Raw genomic sequence first — 13,511 nt, 5'->3', positions numbered from 1 at the left:
GCAAATGAATACAACCTGGCTGACCTGCTCTGCATGTCATTAAAATACACAGTAGCTCTAGTTCCTTACAAGTCAAGGATTCTACTTCCAAACACAGGACAAATGTGGAAACTTCTCTCTTACAAATTTGGTTGTGGTGATCATTTAAGTATCAATAAAGACAGGAATTGCCTTAAATTTATCCAGATAAATGAAATCTTATTATTTGCTAACTGGTGCTGATTCTGACATCTACATAATCCCACAGCTGTATCCTTTACGTGATTAAACTATATAGAAATTAGTAGAGAGAAATCAGAGCTGGAGAAGGAATTATTAGGACAAGTCAAAGATCACAATCAAGAGCCTATAATCTCAAAAAGCAAAACAATACTGAAACTCTAGAGAGCTGTTCTTATCCTCTTCCCTCTTCCTATAACTATTAAAATTTAATACAACTTCAGTCAGGCACGGTGGCTCATGTCTGTAATCCCAGCACTTTGGGAGGCCAAGGCCAGTGGATCACACGGTCAGGAGTTCAAGACCAGCCTAGCCAAGATGGTGAAACCCCGTCTCTACTAAAAACACAAAAATTAGCCAAGTGTGGTGGCGGGCACCTGTAATCCCAGCTGCTCAGGAGGCTGAAGCAGAGAATTGCTTGAACCTGGAAGGCAGAGATTACAGTGAGCCGAGATTGCGACACTGCACTCCAGCCTGGCGACAGAGCGAGACTCCATCTCAAAAAAAAAAAAAAAAATTAATACAACTTCTTTGAAAAACATTTTTAAATTACTCAAAAGTTGGTGGATACTGGCTGGGCATGGTGGCTCATACTTGTAATCCTAGCACTTTGGAAGGCAGGAAGATCACTAGAGGCCAGAAGTTCAAGACCTGCTTGGGCCACAAAAGAAGACTCCATCTCCACAAAAAATACAAAAAATTAAATTAACTGAATGTGGTGGTACACACCTGTAGTCCTAGCTACTCGGGAGGCTGCAATGGGAGGATCGCCTGAGTCCAAGAGGTCAAGAGTGTAGTGGCCGGGCACGGTGGCTCACGCTTGTAATCCCAGCACTTTGGGAGGCCGAGGCGGGCGGATCACGAGGTCAGGAGATCGAGACCACGGTGAAACCCTGTCTCTACTAAAAATACAAAAAAATTAGCCGGGCGTGGTGGCGGGCGCCTGTAGTCCCAGCTACTCGGAGAGGCTGAGCCAGGAGAATGGCGTGAACCCGGGAGGCGGAGCTTGCAGTGAGTCGAGATTGCGCCACTGCACTCCCGCCTGGGCGGCAGAGCGAGACTCCGTCTCAAAAAAAAAAAAAAAAAAAAAAAGTGTAGTAAGCAGTGATCACATCACTGTACTGCATCCTGGGCAAATTTCCACATTTGTCCTGTGTTTGGAAGTACAATGAAATCCTGTTTCAATAAATAAATGTATGTATGTGCCTTTAAAAATGGAATTTAAAAAGAAAATGTCCCAGGAGAAAAAGCCTATCCAAAAAGAAATGGTCATCCTGGGGATTATTAGTGTCATTTCACTAGTATACTTAAAATTTATTTCAATTTACGGCCAGACGCGGTAGTTCACACCTGTAATCCCAGCAATTTGGGAGGCTGAGGTGGGTGGATCACCTGAGGTCAAGAGTTCAAGACCAGCCTGGCCAACATGGTGAAACCCCATCTCTACTAAAAATACAAAAAATTAGCCGGGCGTGGTGGCAGGCACCTGTAGTCCCAGCTACTCAGGAGGCTGAGGCAGGAGAATGGCGAGAACGTGGGAGGCGGAGCTTGCAGTGAGCTGAGATGGCGCCACTGCACTCCAGCCTGGATGACACAGCGAGACGTCTCGAAAAAAAAAAAAAAACAAACAAAAAAAAAACAGCGCCTGTAATCCCAGCACTTTGGAAGGCCGAGGCGGGAGGATCACAAGGTCAGGAGATTGAGACCATACTGGCTAACACAGTGAAACCCCGTCTCTACTAAAAAAAAATTAGCCAGACGTGGTGGCGGGCTCCTGTAGTCCCAGCTACTCGGAAGGCTGAGGCAGGAGAATGGCATGAACCTGGGAGGCAGAGCTTGCAGTGAGCCGAGATGGAGTCACTACAATCCAGCCTGGGCGACAGAGTAAGACTCTGTCTCAAAAAATAAAATAAAATAAAATAAAAATAAAAAAATTAAGGAAAAAAAAAGGGAGATACCACCATCTAGTTTGGAGAGTTACTTGGATTAGATAAATATCTTTGAAATGTCTTGGCACCAGACCTGACACGTAATATAGCTGGCAACAAACAGTAGCTGATATTATCCTCACCATATATCACAGTAGTCAACTTTTATAAAGGTGTAATGGTCAAGGATAAGCTGGTAGTACCCTAACTTGAGAGTATCCAGTAGAAATACCATTCTCCTCTCCAGTCTATTATTTTACTGGAACAAATGAACAAAATGGACTTTTGTCTTGTTTACTTATCCTTTTATGATGCCACGATAACAATCAGGTACTCATTAATGTTTGGAAAATGGAATGGGATTATCTGCTAGACCCACAGACAGTGAAAAGACGAGCAAGAAGTCATAAATGACCAATTAAACCAATGGTGGTAAGCCATTAGTTTTTTGTTTTTTTTTTTTAAGATAGAGTCTCATTCTGTCACCCAGGCTGGAGTGAGTGGCAGAATCCTGACTCACAACAACCTCTGCCTCCTGGGTTCATGCAATTCTCCTGCCTCAGCAGCCTCCCTTCGCAGTAGGTGGGACTACAGGCATGCACCACTATGCTCAGCTAATTTTTGTATTCTTAGTAAGGACAGGGTTTTGCCATGTTGGCCAGGCTGGTCACAAACTCTTGATCTCAGGTTATCCACCCACCTTGGCCTCCCAAAGTGCTGGGATTACAGGCACGAGCCCCCATGCCTGACAACTATTGGTTTTTAATACTGAGATGTTTCTGAAACAAAAATTATCATCTTTAATAAGCATACCAACTATTTTCTACCAGTTTATTAACTGGTACAAAATGCTGCTGTGTATTAAGTACAATGTTTTGCATACTGGAGATAATACCAACACTTTACATACCACAATCTATATACCACAGTATATATACCTTGAAGAGAAGCCAATCTATATACCACAGTAAACAGAATACTATACAAGAAGTCACCCAGGCTCAACGGCGTGCACCTGTAGTCTCAGCTACTAGGGAGGCAGAAGTGGGAGGATGGTGTGAGCCCAGGAGTTCAAGTCCAGCCTGGGCAATGTAACAAAATTCCATCTCTTTTATTTAAAAAGAAAAGAACAAAAGAAGTCAAAAGAGCAAAGTTCAAACCTCAGTTCTGCACTAGGCAAAATAATTTATCTGGGCCTCAGTTTCTTCATCTTCAAAATAGGATTAGTACCTCTTCTATTTACTTCACTGAATTAGAAGAACCAGAAAAGAACATTATATAAAAGGCATTTATTAAACCATGACAGTATACAACTATACCATATTACCACTCTCATAACCAGGTCAGATTATCTTTGTAACATCCTGGTGCCTCAGTTCCTTAACTTCCTTTCCTACAATGATCTTGCTCTCCATTCTGCCTTAACCATGTACTCTCATGATCATTAACAATAATCTCAACCCTTCTATTAATATAAACCCTACTTCAAACATTGTGTTCTACAACCACCACCTTCTATCTTTCTAGCTCATTCCCTCCAGTACTGCCACTCTAACAAATCTTAAACCCCATCGGAATCTACAATCCGTTGATCCTACCAATTTTTCACCCTCTCACTACCTACATTGCTGCCACCACCCCCACTCCCAAAAGTCCTCATTCATCTCCTTACCAAGCTTAAAATCACATGGTCCGGCCAGGCACGGTGGCTCACACCTGTAATCCCAGCACTTTGGGAGGCCAAGGTGGGTGGATTACCTGAGGTCAGGAGTTCGCGACCAGCCTGGCCAACGTAGTGAAACCCTGTCCCTATTAAAAACACAAAAATTAGCCGGGCATGGTAGCATGCGTCTGTAATCCCAGCTACTTGGGAGGTTGAGGCAGGAAAATCATTTGAACTCGGGAGGCAGAGGTTGCAGTGAGCCAAGACTGCACCACTGCACTCCAGCCTGGGCAACGAGAGTGAAACTTCATCTCAAAAAAAAAGGAAAAAAAAAGAAAGAAATCACATGGTCCATATGGTCCATTATTGTAATCACTCCTCGTATACACCCTCTACTCCTTTGCTCTTATTCACACTGACTCTGGTTAAGAGAGACTGGTTATCAGCACTTTCACTATATGGGTATAGCACATCTAACAAACTATAGCTGAATTAATCTTCCTATAAGAAAGAGGGCTTTGACTGCCTATCCCTCAGCTTAAGCACCTTAAATAGCTAGTGCATTCCTGCTTACAGCATTAAAATAAAATTTATCTTTGCAGCCCTAGTCTTCACTTTTTCCCTATGCCCAATCATTAATTCATTGTCCTAAAAAAACAAATTCTGCTTGTTCCACTTCTTTACTTTTGTCCTGGCTATTTTTTCCAACTGAGTGTACTTCCATTCACTTGAGGCATGCAATCCCATCCTTCAAGATCCAGCTTGAATGCTAACTTCTTCATAAAAGCATGCCCAGGCCAGCACGGTGGCTCACACCTGTAATCCCAGCACATTGGGAGGCCAAGGCGGGCAGATCACTGGAGGTGGTTGTTCAAGACCAGCCTGACCTACATGATGAAACCCCATCTCTACTAAAAATATAAAAATTAACCAGGCGTGGTAGTGGGCGCCTGTAATCCCAGTTACTTGTGAGGCTGAGCCATGAGAATTGCTTGAACCCAGGAGGTGGAGGTTACAGTGAGCTGAGATCATGCCACTACATTCTAGCCTGGGCAACAGAGCAAGACTCTGTCTGAAAAAAATAAAATAAAATAAAAGCATGTCCAGTCATCCCACTTTAAGGGTTCTCTCCTTTACTTAGAGTTTTGCATTTATTAGCTATACTGTTTTTCTGATAATTATGCTGGTCTTATGAATAATAAACTAAACCTTATTACTTATGTTATCTCTCCAACTAAAACGAAAACTCCTTGAAAAACAAAAACACTTCTTAACCAACTACCCGCACAGAAATACTTACACTACAATACGTACTTCTTCGTACAACCACTATTCAAACATTGTTTTTTTAAGTTTTCAAAAATTAGTCTATATTCTAGAAACTATTCTCAAGGTAAATATACCCCTTGTTATTGCTTGCACAGATGATACCCTAGTACAATATTAAACCACTTAAATTTTCAACCACTTTTGCCCTTTCTTTAAAGATACCTCATAATTTCACTCATAGCTCTATTCACAGCAACAAGGGAAATTACTGACACTACAGCATACAATCCACAAGCATTAGCTTTAATTTCTTTTTTTGTTTTGTTTTGTTTTGAGATGGTGTCTCACTCTGTTGCCCAGGCTGGAGTGCAATGGCACAGTATCGGTTCACTGCAACCTCCACCTCCCAGGTTCAAGAGATTCTCCTGCCCCAGCCTCCTGAGTAGCTGGGACTACAGGAGCGCACCACCATACCCAGCTAATTTTTTGTATTTTTAGTACAGATGGGGTTTCACCATGTTGGCCAGGCTGGTCTCAAACTCCTGATCTTGGGTGATCCACCTGCCTCAGCCTCCCAAAATGCTGGCATTACAGGCGTGAGCCACTGTGCCCAGCCTGCCTTTACTTCTTCTATAGTCAAGACCTACAGTATCAAAATAATTTCTAGATTTTGATCAGCACTGCCTACAAAAATGATGAAAAATTAAGCTCCTCTTTTCTCATTAACTCTGGAAGAATAATGTTATGGGAGCTATAAGACAGGTACTGACTTTTCCAACAATGTCATTATTAAAACGTCAGAAAACTCTATGACTTTTTTCTATTACAACTTTAAACCTGTAAAGCTATTTTGTGTCTCAATTCTATGAAACACTAACATGAATTAGAATTCCTCTTTGAAATCAATGTAATTGCCAAAGAGTGGCAAGGATGACAACAAACAATTGGAACTTCATGAGATGAGACCAAATGCATATTACAAAGACTTACCAAATGCAAATTACTTTCTGGTTGCTTGAGTGACATGCACACAGGAATTATTGTACCTCAAAACTATCACAAAAAGAATTAAAGCAAATGGCAGGATACTCCTGTTTTGCTCACTAACAACTTTTATTCCTTACTATCTATAGGGCTTACTAAATAACAGAGTTACGTGCTACTAATCTGTGTACAATGTCAGAATAACTTTAGCTGCTTTTTCTTCCTAAATTAGGAATAAAATACTAAACATATTTGCTTAAATTCCAAAGAAATCATTTGGTATAAGAACGACCATACAGTATACACCCTCTTTCAGCCTGGGCATATTTAACTTTTTGCATTGACTAATACAATATGCATTAAGCACATTTGCTTCGACTTCCAGAGTTAAATGGACAATTCACTTTTTATAAGTGGAAAATCATTACAACATCTTCTGGTATTCACTGCAATATCAAATCAATGACTTCTTTCAGTATTTGTGGTAGTCATCTGTAATTCCTTTGGTAATTACCATGAATCTGCTTTCACTTAATGCTAAATGGCAATGCTAATATGAAAAGAAAATTAATGCCAGACATACAAGCAAAAGTACCAAGTTGTTTCAGGGAAGGAATTTTAACAGAACTCATGAACTGGAATCTACTTCAAGCTAGAAACCATTTTCATTAATAAAATACTAGAAACTAAGTCACAAGAGCAAAAATGAAACCTTTACATAGGTTTCTGATTCGTAATTAAGATCTCATGATCTTCCGCTACTGCTTTCAGAAAATGGTAATCTTGGCCAGGTGCAGTGGCACATGCCTGTAATCTCAGCACTTTGAGGGGCCGAGGTGGGAAGACAGCTTGAGCTCAGGAGTTTGAGACTAGCCTGGGCAACACGGCGAAACCCCATCTCTATAAAAATGCAAAAAAATTAGCAGGGCTTGGTGACACACCTGTAGCCCCAGCTACTCAGGAGGCTGAGGTGGGAGGATCACTTGAAGCTGGGAGGTCAAGGTTGCCGGGAGCCATGATCGCGTCACTGCACTCCAGCCTAAGTGACAAGAGTGAGACCTTGTCTCAAAAAAAAAATTTTTTTTAATTTAAAAAAATTAAATTTAAAAAAGTCTTTACCACATCAAAAAAAACAACTGTCAGCTGTGCGCAGTGGTGCATGCCTGTAATCCCAGCACTTTGGGGGGCTGAGGTGGGAGGATCGCTTGAGCCCAGGAGTTCAAGACCGGCCTGGGCAACAAGTTGAAACCCTGTCTCTAAAAAAAATACAAAACTTAGCCAGTCATGGTGGTACATTCCTGTAGTCCCAGCTACTCGGGAGGCTGAAGTGGGAGGATTGCTTGAGCCCAGGAGGTAGAGACTGCATGAGCCAAGATCCCACAACTGTACTCTAACCTGGGCAAAAGAGCCAGACACTGTCTCCAAAAAAAAAAAAAAAGAAAAGAAAAACAGACTGTCCTTTTAAAAATTTTTATCATGAGGCCGGGTGCGGTGGCTCATGCTTGTAATCCCAGCACTTTGGGAGGCCGAGGTGGGCAGATCACGAGGTCAGGAGATTGAGACCACGGTGAAACCCCGTCTCTACTAAAAATACAAAAAAAAAAAAATTTTTTTAATCATGTACCCAGATAGACAGAAATCACATGGAAATGTATCTCAATTATGAAACAGCACAATCAGGATAGCTTATTACATATGTGTCTTAAAATATTTTTAAGTCACAAATTTTAGCTTTGGTTATACAATTTATCATAAAGACATGGAAAATGTGATGAAAGAATCCCTTTGCAGTACTCTAATGAGAACTGTGTTACATGTATAGAAGAAAAGGAAAGGTACAACAGGAATACCTGTTTTTCTATCATTTTGACTGTACTGTAAGAGCCCTGAAACAATACTCGGCATAATATTGCATTTGTCCAGATGTGTTTCTTCCTGCCTCCCATGACTACTTTGAAAACAAATAATAAAATAGGTCATCACATGAAGTCCTCTGATCACAGTTCTAACCCCAATCTTTCCTAATTACAACTTAAGTCTCTCTCTGTGATGTTATTCCTTGATATGTCCCACATTTTAAAAGTGATTATATACCATTTACCCTTCAAATCACCTCCAGGGAAACTTCTCTTATGCTGACTTTACTTTGGTCACTCTTGATCTCCTAAGAATATATTAACCAATGTCAGTATCATTTTGCATTTGCTAACAATCATGTCAATTCAGCATCAGTATTTTGAAACTGGTACAGCCCTGATTCTAATCCTTTTCACTTATCATACTATGAGACAGGGAAGAGTAATGATTTTGCGTAAGTTTCAGTATCCCAAGCAAACTGACATTAATTTTCTTTTTCCATTAAATGCTTGTGGCATTTCTTCCAGATTACGGGAGCAAGACATAGGAAAAACCATTTAAAACACTTGTCCATGTAGTCATATCTGGCATACCTGCATTACAATGCCAACTATATTACATACAGAAAATATACTAATATGCTTCTGTGACCTAAATATCTTAAAACTATGAAACTCTCAACTAAAAATTTCCTAAGGGTCACATACTGGTTACATATGGAAACACAAAGAGGATTCCTCCAAACATACTGCATAAATGTAACACATGACTAGCTTATTGCTATTTACCATTATGATTACTTACATAGATTACAGAAAGTTCTTAGGCAATTTCTGTATTTTTATTATGACCTTTAAGATAGCATGTCTTGTTTCTCTTATCAACTTATCATTAATTCATCTATTACTGTAGTTCCTTTTCATTAGAAATAAAATGCAGAGGGCCAGGCGCAGTGGCTCACTCCTGTAATCCCAGCACTTTTGGAGACCGAGGTGGGTGGATCACCTGAGGTCGGGAGTTTGAGACCAGCCTGACCAACATGGTGAAACCCCGTCTCTACTAAAAATTACAAAAAAATTAGCTGGACGTGGTGGGACATGCCTGAAATCCCAGCTACTCGGGAGGCTGAAGCAGGAGAATCACTTGAACCCGGGAGGCGGAGGTTGAGGTGAGCCGAGATGGTGCCATTGCACTCCAGCTGGGCAACAAGAGCGAAACTCCGTCTCAAAAAAAAAAAAAAGAAATAAAATGCAGAGAACACTCGGAACACGAATCATCAGTCCTCTGCAGGTACATATACTAAAGAACATTTCCTCACCAGCATTCAGCTGCATCACCATTAATAGCTGCACAACCATAAAATGCTAAGCACTGTATCTTAATGGCACAGTATAGCTAGCTGTACATCACTGTACAAACAAAACTTTCTTTAATGAACCTGTAATCCAAAGTGTTGATTATCTTAAGTTATATTATATATTTTCCATTAGTTTGTGTAACACTTCAATCTGTGAACAAATGCATCTTAATCTGGTAAATGCCTGCAGAAGTAACATCTCATTCAGAAATTGGGGCCAGATTCTTAAAGGAGTAGTTAAAACTCTTAAAACATTTGTAAAAATAAATACATCAGTTTAGATTACAAAGATTTCCAAAGATTAAAAAAAAAAAAAACACTTAAAAGGCCAGACAAAAGAATGTTTAAACTAAAACAGTTAACAATATATCCTCTATGACACAATGTAATTTATCATTATTGAAAGCCTCCCTAGAAGCCGTTGGGAGACCAGAAAGAGACAGATCTGGACAAAACCAAACAGAATAAAAACTGGAATTGTATCACCTTTCTAAAAGCTCCCTTATTCTTTGTCACCTATAAGTTTATCCTCCACATTTGATGACCCAATTACAGCTATATAAAATGTATAATTGTCAGCAGCAGACAGAATGGTCATGAGGACAAGTTCAAGAGTCCAAAAGCCAGTATGAATTTATGCTCTGCCATTTAACAGATGTATGTAATTGGCTAAGTTACTTAATTCTCAGTGCCTCAGCTGAAAACGGCAGTAATAACAGTACCTACCTCGTAGGGTTATGGTGAAGACTATGAGATAAGACACATAAAGCCTGTGGAATAGGACCTGTTCATTATTATAATAAAGTTACCAATTAAAAAAAGTCAGGTCCCTGATAATGATTAATCTCTATATACATGAGTGCTTCAAGTGGCATACCACTGTTAACTATAACTTTTCACTATATATACAAAATACCTTAGAAACTTTAGGTATTCACAAATTGTAATAGCCTAACTCCCTAACTCCATAATAATTTCAAGAGACATCAAACTCTCCAAAATTTGCACTTGATAAACCGGTAAAGAGTGAAGTTCTACAACTTTAAATCATCCTGCCAAATTAAAGGCAAAAAAAAATAAGTCATCTCGAACTTACCAGAGAAGATGAACAATTTCCAGTGCTACAAGATCTGTTGAAAGCAACGAGATCTATCCACTGTGTTTGGAAACCTACTATGATTTGTTTTCAAGTATAGTCAGTGGCTTCACCCAAAACCTTAAAAGGAGGCCACGTTTAATTTTGAATAACCTGAAGCTGAAAATGTTTCAGATACATTATTCACAGGAGAATCCTATTACATTACATTCTCTCACCAATAACTTTGAATCAAAATATATCATTAAATGAAAGTCAATCTGTATTTTTCCCTTTATTAAAACATCTAGAAAAATACCACTTTATATTTAAATGAATGTACTTTAGAAATGTTAACATAATTTATAAAAGTTTTAATATCTTACAACTGTCTAAAAAGGCTTCCATTCCCAATACCCTATTTACCCAAAATGCTAGGACATCTGAATTTTAAAAACCAACATTTTCGGCCAGGCGCGGTGGCTCACACCTGTAATCCCAGCACTTTGGGAGGCCGAGGCAGGCGGATCACCAGGTCAGGAGTTCGAGACCAGCCTGGCCAATACGGTGAAACCCCATCTCTACTAAAAATACAAAAATTAGCCGGGTGTGGTGGCGGGTGCCTGTAATCCCAGCTGCTCGGGAGGCTGAGGCAGAAGAATCACTTGAACCCGGGAGACGGAGGTTGCAGTGAGCCGAGATCGTGCCACTGCACTCCAGCCTGGGTGACACAGCGAGACTCCATCTCAAAAAAAAAAATTTTTTTTTCCTGGCTGACCCAATTTAACAGGGGTTGGTTCTTTCAACATATAAGCAGAAAATGAAGTATATGTATCATCTTCAAAGGACTACCATGAAACCAAAATCGGGTTTTGCAATACCCAACTAAAGCATCAGAAGTGAGGGTCATCTTACTTAGAAACTGAGTATTGAAAAAGTAGAGGCTAACCCCCTGAATTTTTTTTAGGAAACAGCATTCACACTCTGCTATCCACAATTTTCAAAATCTTCATTAAAGGCCCTGAAAATCCTGTTTGTTAAGCCTGCTGGAATTCTGTGGTTGACAGTCATCTTTTCTCAAAACTTAATTGTCCATATTATCTATTTTCGATTTTATTAGGTCACCTTGAGATTATTCTCTCCTCTGAAAAGCATTTGCGGGCTTTAGTTATCAATATGTCTCTATTGGTAATTTAAAAATCAATAAAGCTCATACACCTTGCAGCGTACTCATATTTTATGGTGCTTGCTAAAATATACATATATATTTCTCAGGGATCAAAAGGCTAACATGAACTGCTTCAAACTTTGGTGAATGTGCATTATATCCTTAGAACACCCTGAGATTCTCCTGTATTGTGCTGCAGCTATACAGCAGTCGCATGATCACAAGGCTTTTCAACAGCCCCTTAGATCCCTTACTGTTGCAAACTTCTCATAAGCGTTCTATGCACTAGACTGTTAGCAGTGCTGAGTTAAAATTGTTAAACTGCTTTACCTATTTATTTACCAATCCTATCATCTCAGGGAATTCAAATTCTTTGAACTGCCTTCTGAAACACATCTAGAGTGCTTTCGTATTGCTTTGAGTAGGATCTGCAGCGGGATAAAAACTTGAGTTCTGAGATTCATCCCGACCCAAATTGCAGTTGCCAGGATATGCGGTAGTAATGCAGTGTTTTTTTTTTTGAGACTCTACGGATGTATTTTACCTAGAAACAGCCAATCTCTACTAAATCCCTTTTAGTCTTCGAGATTTCCGCGGTAACAATTTCAACAGAAAGGTATTTTCAACGGCGAAAAAACAAGTTATTCTAATTTGGCCTTTATTTTTTACTCAATAGAGCTTGCCATCGTAAGGGCATTTTTCCATACCAACATTTGCAATTCAAGAAAGAAAAATTAAGCTTTTGGCACTACTGACCCCATGCGTGGACGGCCCATTATCATTACGCTTCTTACAAATCTTTCGAGATAGGATTTGAGGTTAGGCTCACATCGGATCATAGTTCAGTAACTTACTGCTTTCCAAGCCCAATTAACAGCCTAATAACAACAGCAACACTTATGCCCCGGGAAATCTCAATGTATGACTAACCAACAAGGCGTCTGATAGCGAAGGCAACCTTTTCCCAGGTAAGGAAGAGGAAAAGCAGACAATGAAAGGAATTGATTTACCACAGTGAAGAAAGAAAAGGACCCCAAAAGGATCCGTGAGAGCAAAATCCCGGGGTTCGGAAGCCTTGGCCTCAGCAACACTCTCCCCCAAGCCCTCCCAGCCCAACCCAACCACCCCTCTTGTCCCCTGGGAGCCAGCCCTTCGCCGGCACAGGCCGGGCAGACCCGAAGGGCACAGCCCCTCACACGGCGCCCAGGCCCGGTTCCGAAATCCGATGCCAAACAGGCGGAAGCCGCAAGCCCCGCGGCCTGAGTTTCAGGGTAAAAGAATGCGGGTGCGAGGAGATGCGGCCTCCCTCAAGCCGGGAGGCCTCTTGAGAAAGCAGAGACGGGAGAAGAGCGAGCCGGTTCGCAAGTCGGAGCAAAACTGGAAGGAAAGAGGGCTGGGAACCGGAGATGAAAGAGGTTCTGGGCTAGACCAGCGCCTTCCCCGCATCCTCGGCGACGCCCGTGTTTACCTGAAAGTCTCGGTCTTCGTTGAAGCGGGAGAAGCGGTCCGCCATTTTGCCGCCTTCACTCCTCTCAGGACGACGCTCTCCGGTTCGCTCCTTCCCTCCTGCGACACCCACCCCTCCCCGGTTCCCCGCCTCCTCCCACGCCCACCGGGCGCGCGCAGCCGAGGGAGGGAGCGAGAATGCGCGTCCTGACGGGAGCCCCGCGGCGCAGGCGCCTGCCAGCCCTGGAGGCTGACCCTTCCCTCCAGCCCCTGCTCCGCGCGCGACCCGGAGCGACCCCGGTGGCCGCGCGTGCGCACTCCCGCCCGAGAGCCTCGAGAGCTTCCGGAGGGAAAGGTCAGAGGGGGCACCGTGCGGACGAGTCTGGATGTTTTGCTGTTGCTCACTTCCGGGTGTCTTTTCTCACTCTTGCTTCCCCGTGTTCGCAGAAGTCCACCGTCTTCACTAAATAGCAGCATAATGTTGGGCCGAAAGCGCGACCTTAGAGCCAGACTGCTTAGCTTCGAATCTCAGCTCACCCTGAGGA

At 41.6% G+C, this 13,511-nt stretch overlaps 1 protein-coding gene across 2 annotated transcripts in view; it reads right to left on the bottom strand.

Annotated features, from left to right (window-relative positions):
• GPATCH8 (G-patch domain containing 8) overlaps positions 1–13,259 on the bottom strand; it is a 109,326-nt gene extending 96,067 nt beyond the window's left edge. The window contains exon 1 of one of the 2 annotated variants that reach the window (XM_030799349.1): positions 12,989–13,259. In XM_030799349.1, coding sequence (XP_030655209.1) covers positions 12,989–13,033 — 45 coding nt within the window. In that variant the 5' untranslated portion in view covers positions 13,034–13,259. The remainder of the gene's footprint in view (positions 1–12,988) is intronic. The other variant, XM_030799352.1, reaches the window with a different exon arrangement.
• Positions 13,260–13,511: the final 252 nt, after the last annotated feature.

Source organism: Nomascus leucogenys, chromosome 19, assembly GCF_006542625.1.
Source record: "Nomascus leucogenys isolate Asia chromosome 19, Asia_NLE_v1, whole genome shotgun sequence".
NCBI lineage: Eukaryota > Metazoa > Chordata > Mammalia > Primates > Hylobatidae > Nomascus > Nomascus leucogenys.
Note: the sequence above shows the minus strand (reverse complement) of the source record. Positions and strands in the feature narration are given on the sequence as shown.